The sequence below is a fragment of the Saccostrea echinata genome, unplaced genomic scaffold (genome assembly GCF_033153115.1).
Source record: "Saccostrea echinata isolate AGI-Se365-2 ecotype Australia unplaced genomic scaffold, CSIRO_AGI_Sech_v1 ptg000009l, whole genome shotgun sequence".
Lineage (NCBI taxonomy): Eukaryota > Metazoa > Mollusca > Bivalvia > Ostreida > Ostreidae > Saccostrea > Saccostrea echinata.
In genome coordinates, this window is record NW_026889758.1 from 8,414,477 (window position 1) to 8,424,493 (window position 10,017).

The following is a 10,017-nucleotide window of genomic DNA, read 5'->3' on the forward strand; positions in this document are numbered from 1 at the left end:
CGCCTTCCAGATCAAAGTTATTGTTAATTAATATAGTTGTTGTGATTAAAAACAACCCGTCCAGTTATTAGTAGGCAATACAAACAAACAGTTCGTATAAAATGCTTTAATCCTATTACCAACAATACACACAAGTGCATGGTTATAATAATTTGGCAGCTGGGGTAAAAAGATTGTAAAACGATTAAATATTTCTTGCTTTGTTAAATTGAATTCACACATCTGTGAAAAAAGGTCTGTGACTGTTTTTACTGTCATATTAGAAGTCTATTTGAGATATTTATACATATAACCCAGTTGTTCCGACAATCGATGTAATGTGAATATATTTTGCCAGATTGACATGCCGTTAAGAACGCCCCTATTGCGAGTCATACTTGAATCATTAAAACGTTCCCGCACAGTTTAAATTGTATCTTGTGAATCAACACGAAACAGGACTGTATAATTCAATCTTCTTGTGCACGGAACAAGCTAAGTTACTAACATTTTGTGTTCTAAAAACGGAATATCCAGGAGCCTCTTTAGCGGACTGGGTCCGATGTTTGATAGGTAAGTGCCTTTTTTCTGCTTTTTTTATTTTAATCTAAAAATTCGATCTTTTACCATGGTCACGTGTTTGGGATTAATTTGGTGTCCTGATGTCTGAAGTATTCATTCATTCTGAAATTATTAGAAGGTTTAATTAGGTATTAATTTACTTTTGCTCTTTAAGTGGACACTTGTCCTCTGTAAGAGTTTATAGTAAAGGGGACATATCGCCCCCCTAGTGGCTCCAAACGCTCCTTTTCTCTAAAAATGGTTACATTGTGATCCGGTTTTCCTATTTTTGAGTTCGATTTGAGATACATAACACCCGATCAACAGGTCCCTGAGAGATTTCTTTTACTTTGGGGGTATGATTTATGATACAGCATAGTCCAAACACGGGTTTTCTCTGTAAACACACGGGTCCTTAAGTAGATTAAACACGTCTTCTCATATAACCCGGCTCCTTGTTTATCGGCCCCTTGAAGAATTATAAATACATATTTAGCTGTGTTTGATGTTATCTGAGCTTATTTTACTTTTTTCTTTAATTTCAGGTGGATGAAACCCGCCTTTAAATCGTGATATTTGTGTTGTGAACATGTTTTGTTTTTACTCCGCTAAAGCTGATTTTTACCGTTGTGAATTCGGCAGAAAAGATTTATTAAAATGATATGTACATTGGAAAAATGGAAATATATTTATTCAATGATTGCTGTACTAAACTTAGGAGGTAAGATGATGCATGCTTAATTTAATTAAACTATCACTTTTATCATACAAGATGTTTTTAATCCCGCCGAGAGATTTCGCGGTGGAATCACACTGGAATGTAAATATTTATTCAAATAAGAGAAATTTAAACTGACAAAAATTTGCACTAAGAAGTGTTAATGTACAATAAGTTTTTCCCAAGCGTGTTCTGGGGATCAAATATTCAAATCGTTGGAAAATTTAGGTTGTTAAATCTGTAATTGCTCATTCTTCAAAGAAAGGAGAGAGGGGGAAAAAAATCATTTTCTCTTTACTAAACTATAAGTTTTCATGGATTTGTCAAGCATTTTATTTTTTGGAAGGAATTGACTATGGATTTTCATGTGAGCGATTTGCTTGACCTCCCAGTGAGTTTTAGACAGCATTAGTTTTTACAGTATAGACAGATCAGAGTTTGTGATGAAAGATTTAGTAATAAATGCTGGAGCGAAAAGAGAAATGAGATCAAGGCGAGATTTCTGAATGATGTGTGGAAATCGGCATCATTCAATGAATTTTGGACATTCGTGCTCTGTCAGTATCTTCTATTAGGCTAGAACTCTGTGCATGACAGGGAATTAAGCAGGAATTCTTTTGTTCTAGTGCTTGCCAAAAATCTGTTTAATCATATTCCCTTGGTTTTGATTAGAACTATATGAACTTCGCATTATGTCTTTAATTCTTCTCATACAACCACGTGTGGAACCCAAATTTTTTGATAAAGGCTGATATCTTAATGTTACTTTCTGTTTATACAAACCCAAGACACATGTATTGTATTCTCCTCTTTATACTGCCTTCTTTGACAGTCGACATCATGAACACGCCCCTTTCCCGACTTCCGGAATTTTTGCTGGAATGTGCCCTCGTTTATAGATTCTGGGATTCTTCAGACTTCTTGGTTAAGCGTTTTTCACACGAAATATATTTCTTGTATTTGACTCGAATGATAATGACACTAGTTCATTTATTAATATTAAATTTAACTCTAAAGGTTTAGTTCAAAGTTCCTGTCTCGTTATCATTTCATGCAGAGATGACTTCTATGTCCATAAGGTCAGCATTGGAAATGTTTGGTTCCATTACTTCAGTTAATCCCGGAACACAGAAAGTCAATATAGCCCTGGTCCTTGGCGACTACTGAATCAACACATCAGACCGCCACATTGTCATATGTTGACAATTCCAGATTTTATTGAGATTGGGCCCGGAAACCTAACCTAATGAGCGTGACTATCTAAGGAAACGCTTAATTTTTTTTATGTTTTTATCATATTTAGCTCCATCAGCCTCCGAGTCAAGAAAGGGATAGCGAACATATAATAAATAACACCAGATATACAATAAGTTTTTTGTAACTTTCGAGTTAGTTTGTCAACTGATTTTTTTAGATCGAACAAATGCACTTGCTTAATGCATTGTTTATATTTTCTTTTTAAGTTTTATCCGATGATTCATCTTATTTGACTTAGAAGTTTTTTATTGGAATACCAGGAATCATAACGAGCTATTATCGCTTGATTTCTGCATCCTCCATGCATATTTTGATGTTTTCGTAATATATAATGTTCTGTTTAATGTAATGAAGATTTGAAAATATGTTAACCGAGACTTTTACATATTTGAACAAGGCTCCTTTAAATCGTTTTATATAAATCAAGTGCATTTTTAAGGTCAGATAAGCCACTCCAAATCTGATTCTTTCTTCTTTTTTTTTCTCCGATAACCGATTGATGAAAATTGTGTGTTCGTTTTGTCTCCAGAAGCTGATGTTCCTACGAAGTTGGGAAAAAAGGGAGCTTTATTTTCAGTACAGGTTTTGGTGTGCATTTGAATCGCGAACCCCGATAGATCGGAAACATGAAATATTAAATTTGACTAACTATATGTCTTAGTTGTAGTCGGTCATATTAAAGGGACATTATACATTCCATTCCTTTTGTCAGACAAAATCTGGAATAAGTAGAAGTACATGAACTGCTGTCAGTTGAAGTTAATTTAATTCTGAATCAATACAAAGTAAACCACTGTAATATTTGGCTTGTGGCGATTTCTAACGCTCTTTATCCAGAAATACATTAATTAAGACAAGATAAATTCTATATAGATATTTGTAAATGAGGGGAAATTTTAATGTTAAAGCCCTTTGTTAAACTGTCTTAATGATTTTCAATGAGATACATGATTGAAAATTTCTGTCAAACTGTGTTATTTTAATATCTTGCCTGCATATCATTACATGCTTTATCCTTTAGACATGATTTTCATCTTCACAAATACAGCCCAGTTTATTGTTTTTTAATTGGCAATTGTGACATTTTTCAACATGTTGACTCTACGCCCGCACGGAACAAAATTATGCATGTTAACAAAAGCACAAAGACACGATTTTAAAAGGGGGAAAATCGAGGCAAGGCTTTTATAATTCAGAAATTGCATAGTTTAACACTGTTTTGAAATAATATTCGTATTGGTGAAGGAAGTTAAATCTTTAAATTCAAATGAAAATATGTATTCCTCTTTTAAAATTCCTTAAATGTATTCGAATAACGATACGTATATTTAATTAAATTTTAAGGTGCTGTTCTTCATACACAGTGGTTAGGAAAACAGGTCTTTGAATATAGTGATGACGATATTTGAAATTACATGCTATAAACAGAAAGTGAATTTTATATTGATGCGTCTTGTTTTATTAACTAAATAGTTGATATATCCTTTTAGCAAACTAATATTTTTATTTTAAAAAGGGGCCTTGTGAATTTCTTTGTTTTGTTTTTATAACTCAAAGAAAGACACATGCTTATTTCAATTAAAAAATAATTTTAAAACTTTTGTAGTTTTAAGTAGTCCAACCTACCATTACACAGACACTCCAAGATTTTTGGACACGGGTCAAGGTTACAACGTCACAGTTCATCGAGATCAAAATGCAGAGTTAGCGTGCAAAATAGAAAACATCGGGCCTAAACAGGTGAGAGATTGAGATACGTCAATACTTCAGACGGACTGACAGACCAACAAAGGGGTTCAACACTGTCGTATTACACCCGGAGAGAGTGTGTGTAGAAACAAAATATTGGCAAATAAGGAAATTTCTACTGGTATATATCAATCCTCTTTGTATTGATAGACTAACGAACAGGGAATTAGCAAATTTTCACTATGTAAGTCTCTCGATGTAAGAAAACCGATTTCAAAAATCGATTAAAAAATGATCATATAGAGAAGATCCTAATTTATGTATTGTATAAATAAAAAAATGAAGAACATACGGACTGAGGCTATATTCTATACGCGACAGTGGGACGTCAGTCTCAATATGGTAAATGGCTTGTTTTCCAATAACCCTTCTGGGTCAACACCGTTTTTATGCAACTATTCAACTTTAATAAAAGTTCATTTTTTTTCGTTTCCTCTTGGTCAGACACAGAACTGGCGTGGGTGTAAGGTTTTAGTACATTTATACTGCAAACAAATATGTCTCGACTGAATTCTGTCATTTCAAGGGGCACGTAAATTTTTCTTCTGTATTGCGTTGCTGATACGTTAAAGGTTTTAAATATTTCAGTAACTGTGCAATAAAATTGCTGTAGATACAAATCACCAAGGGACGAAACATGTAAAGCGATATACAAAAGTCTAGTGTATGTGTGTAAATCTTGGATTGTGAACGAAATCTAAGCAGATCAGAGGATATCTTTGGAGGAAAGAATAATATACCGTGCTTGGCAAAACTCGTTATTTAGAGATTGCAAGCTCTTATAAATGAAATTTATGACATACTGATTATGATTATTTACATATTTCAAATTTGCGTCAGTAATCAGACAAGGAGCATGTCGGTATTGCTTTCGATGGACGTCATTCTGGAATATCACAATGTACAATTTATATAACTTAACTCCGGGGAACTGCCCCCTTAATGAGTTCCGCAGTTGTCTAACGAAATATTGAACGTAATATAGTAAACTGAAATGTAATGGATCAGTTGAAATTACGGATGAATCTTTAACTGTCCGTGAAGATGGAGAAGAAAACAGTCTTTCTTGGTTATGGTGGAAGAGAAATGTATTTTATATCTGTTAGCGTTTAAAATCACAGTTAAAAACCTCAGGTTCTTCTTATTCAAAACAGATATCCTAAACATCTAAATACCCGGAATAGTGTTGTAAATTTTACATTTATCCAAAACCTAGTAAATTTTACAACATGATATAATGTCCGCACTTTTGCTTTGATTCTATGGAATTCTATATCCCTAGAATGGATTTTTTTATTACAATGCATGCATATGCATTTGCCAAAAAAAAAAAAAAAACATCTATTTAAAAATATTTGTATCAGTCATTTTTAGGCGATGAAATGCAATATATATGAGAACGACGAAAATCAAAAGGGTCCAAATTGTGACCGAGCCACTAAATTCACTGTTGGTGATGAAAAATTCAGTAACTTATGATAGCTGTAGTAAAACTCTCTGTCTGATTGTTTTAAATAAATTAGTTTCTCGCATTACAGAGTTTGAGATTTTTGAAAATCACTTTAAAATTATTTTTAAAAGAAGAAAAAGTAAACTAGTACAGGGACACGGCTGTAACATTCATGTACATTTGGATAAACAAATCTTAAACGGTGCCTTGATTAAGATGGAATTATGACCAGAAAATCTTAATTTAACAATGACCTCTTGTTCTTTTGGCAGGTGGCTTGGGTGAAAAAACCCAATTCATTTCCCCTTGCCATAGACACTGAAATTTTTGATCCAGATAAAAAGAATATTAGAGTGAAATACGAGAAACATTCCAAATCGTCCCAATCCTGGAACCTAGTCATCGAGCATGCGCAGCCGTCCGATTCCGGTGTGTACGAATGCCAGGTGACATCCAAGATACCACTTAGTTTTGACGTTCACCTGCATGTGTTAGGTAAGAAAGGAGCTATATTTAGAAATCAATAATAAAATACGTCATTCAAAAATAACTTCTGCCCAAATGGTAATAGAATGATTTTATCCTACTCACTGAAATCTATTTTTACCTTAATAATATGGTATTAATAGTCTTCAGCTAAAGGTTTGAGAGAGAAGACTTCTGAAAGTTTGTTTTTACTGGAATTTGTGTAATGCAATTCTTTTTAACACTATCTGATCCCATACTTTTACCTCGCTTCTTTGATCCCGCGGTGCGGTTGACTTTATCATGTTAATTCGCTGCACATTTTACCTTGTTTAATCTATGTGTTTTATTTATTACAGATTCTCCTCTCATTCTTGAACCCTGTAAGTAGATTTCTGTTAAAACACATTAAAAATATAGCTTTCCACAAAAAAGTACAGTGCAAAGGGGGATAAAAGATTGATATCTTTAAAAAACAAATGCTTTGATCAGTCGAATGACAAATTTATATTGGATCTATTAATTTAAAATTTATTACGTTTTTATGATCTTAGTGTAACTTATTATAAGTAATGTTTCAATTCTGTCGGAAAGAACCTTGCCAATTAAAGGTATAACGCACTTATGAATTTGATATCTTTTAAATTCCCTGAAATAAACTCATTTGCTCGTCGTAGCGGATGATTGTACTCCAAACATTTAGGATGGATAGTATATTGCACGAGGGCGAGACTTTAAATTTAAATAAAATTTCATCCGTCATTATCTGAACACAGTCTAGACGAAACTTTTCCTGAAATAGACATCTTGACCATTATTTATCTTTCAGTCAGCTGTTTCCAATTATATTTCATTTGAATGGATACATCAATTATGAATAAATTTGATGGATAAGTATAAAGTCATTGTAATTTATGACCAATTTTATCACAACACACTAGACCAAAAACAGAAAATCGTCCTGCAAGTCTCTAAATTATTTAAACATTCTCTTGTGCGAATATCAATACCACCTCGTAATGCGAAACATTCCACACAATTTTAGAAATATCAGTTTCTAGGAATTCTACACTATTTTATTGATTCGTCTCATAATTCAAATTAGCTTTGTTGCTCTTTAGAATGCGATATAATAATATGCCCCATGTTTGGATATATTTTGGGACTACTCCAATGACATAATTCCATAGAAATTCAGTAATGATTTCATTGCTTGCTGGATCATGTAAAGCATATTGTTTAATTGGAGACTTTTTTTTCTCTTTTTATTTATTTTTCTTTGTTATATTTAATAGTACAATATTTGATTGATTTTTAAGCAATAGAAATGGTTGGCGTTAAGGACAATAAAATCGTCAATTTATACGATCCCTTAACGCTGACATGCAACTCTACTGGGTCACATGGTCCCCCGGACGCAATCGATTGGTTTTTTGAAGGAAACCTCGTGACCAATCGGGACCCTCATTGGAGGGGGAGAATCGTCGTAACAAAGCGTATTCAGGAGGAACACCCGTATTCATTGTTGAGTGCCCTGATTATACACAGAACGGAGATGGGAGATCAGGGACGTTATATTTGTAGAAGCACCACCTATACTGACCCTAACACAATAATGCCCACTATCAGCGCAGAGGTCATGATCCTCAACAGTGAGTCCATTTATAATATCACATAAATTATCATTATAAAGAATTCTTGAAAAACACTCTCATAAAAAAATCCATAAGATTTTGTATAGATCGCCGAAAATGGCACCCGATTCAATACGTTTTAGCATCAATTCTACTCGTTACCAAACTTGGAAAAAGCAATAACTGTGCTGTAATGTTTTTACATACTTTAGTTTGTCCGGGGCGGATATTAAAATTTCTGATTTATTTTTTGCAGCAAAGAAAAATCAGAAGAGGAGGGATGATGGTAAGTAAACAGTTCATTCATTGACTTCAATTCTATAAACACACTTTGTTGTAAGTACTCAGTCATTGTTAGCATACTGATTTCAAAACCATCAATAACGCTGCACATTAGAGTGACTTTGTTGACCGATAAGGTCCTACCGAGGTAACAATGCTATAATATTTTTTTTTTCAATTCGTAATGTATGCTCAAGACGCGTACGGAAGCCCTTACGTACTCTTACACGCCGAGTTCTTTTCAGACCCTAAAAGTTGTGTACATTGCGCGAACTTTAAATATTTTTATTGTATTATTTACGTTTAAAGCTAATTTAGGCCGACCAAATTGACAGTTATTCAAGATATGAGTGATTTTAGCTGTTGTTACGTTACATGGGAGATGTTTGTTATCAAATAATAAATACATGCTTTATCACTCGAGGACCCAATTCAAATACTTTCAGACAAATCGTGAAAAATCAAATAAATAGTCCTTGACCCCCAAAACCTCCCCCTGTGGTCCCTGTAGAGGGAAGCTTTCTAATATGCCATCAGAATCTGCACGTTCCCTTCACGAGGTCCCTGGAACATTGTCACGTGATCTCTTCCTTCCATCTCCTCTTAGTACGATTCCAAATCGAAATGCTTTCCGCTTATTTTAATAGTCAAGTACCCTCGATGTGAAAGATTAAAAGTATTTTCTAATCATTTGTCTAAATAGTGATAGTTGTTAATTCAAGTTAATACTGTGGAAGGAAGTTTGAAGCAGGTTTGTAAATATTTTATGAAATGTTTGAGTGATATTTTTTGTAATATATAAGGATTGGTTTTTCTTTCTTAAAAGTGTCACTTTCTTTCTTCACATTGCAGAGAGCAAAAAAGTGCAGGCCTTTACGAGAAACACCGGAAGTGGTGTTCATATGGACATTCTTGCTTTCTTCATATTAGCTGCGATAGCTGGTATAATACAACTGGAAAATGGTTAGAATTTAATTTGATGCCCCGAAAAATAATTCATCAATTCTAGTCACGTGAGGCTCTACCGGAAGCTGGAGAATGCTGCGTAATGAACAAGTCGCGCGGACTGCTTGACGTTATCGAACATTATTAATGGCGAATTATGCTATTATCGACAGAGTTTTATCATTGGCCAGTAGATTTATGTAAAGTTTGTGTGGTTTTATTACACTTAAATCTGGTATTTGTCAAGTGATTATTTGAGATGGCGACAGTAGCGATCGGTTTGTCTGGAACGACATTTCTTTTTCTATAGATGTCGCAAAATGCAATAGGAAATAATCAAACATGAAAGAGAAGCGCTGTGTAATGAAAAGAACTCCCAATGGCAATATGTTTACCGGCCAATTACACAGTCATTCTATTGAGATTCAAAAGATAAATAGACAGAAATCTAGGAATTGTGAAGATTTACAGTGCATTTATCATCAGATAATCCCCATCATATTTCATAAGGAATACAAGCATAATTATTGTGTGGTGTGGAAGTTGTACCAGTGTTTACTAGTGTGTATTTTGTTATCTGTTGTATAGAATTCTTTTCCTGCCCGAAGTTTGAACAATGAGGACATTTTGTTATTGTATATTTAACTTATATTTGTTATGTCTCTTTATTTTTATTTGTATCTAAAATCTATAATGAAACACTTGTCTTTGAATCTTTTTGAGGGGAGGGAGGAAGGCAAACATACAATTACTTGGGAATTCTGTAAGCCACCAATGTGATGTCTGGAAATGATCCTCCCCTCTCGGAGTTATTTTTGTCTGTTTATTCGGACACCTCGTTGGTCAGCTCTTAAGATGACGTCTTCCTGTCTGGTGTTGACATACCACAATCATCCAGCCAGAAAGTTTGTCTGGGGTACAGGCCAATTGCAAATGACAGACAGAACAGGTGGCGCATCTCGACCAGAATCTGGTAT

The 10,017-nt window shown here is 34.0% G+C and overlaps 1 protein-coding gene across 1 annotated transcript; it reads left to right on the forward strand.

The window, feature by feature from the left end:
• Positions 1 to 420: 420 nt before the first annotated feature.
• LOC133181724 (cell adhesion molecule DSCAM-like) lies at positions 421 to 9,739 on the forward strand. Its single transcript, XM_061316287.1, has 8 exons — positions 421 to 552; positions 1,086 to 1,261; positions 4,122 to 4,255; positions 5,987 to 6,209; positions 6,539 to 6,562; positions 7,499 to 7,831; positions 8,070 to 8,099; positions 8,948 to 9,739. Exons 2-8 carry the CDS (start codon positions 1,198 to 1,200, stop codon positions 9,061 to 9,063), a joined length of 924 nt encoding a protein of 307 aa, XP_061172271.1. The 5' UTR covers positions 421 to 552; positions 1,086 to 1,197; the 3' UTR covers positions 9,064 to 9,739.
• Positions 9,740 to 10,017: the final 278 nt, after the last annotated feature.

Bases quoted from the DNA above. Each gene is read 5' to 3' on its own strand.
- LOC133181724 (XM_061316287.1), top strand. From the start codon at position 1,198: ATGATATGTACATTGGAAAAATGGAAATATATTTATTCAATGATTGCT. The intron at 1,262-4,121 runs GTAAGATGATGC...AAACTTTTGTAG, and splicing joins TGCTGTACTAAACTTAGGAG to TTTTAAGTAGTCCAACCTAC. The intron at 8,100-8,947 runs GTAAGTAAACAG...TTCACATTGCAG, and splicing joins TCAGAAGAGGAGGGATGATG to AGAGCAAAAAAGTGCAGGCC.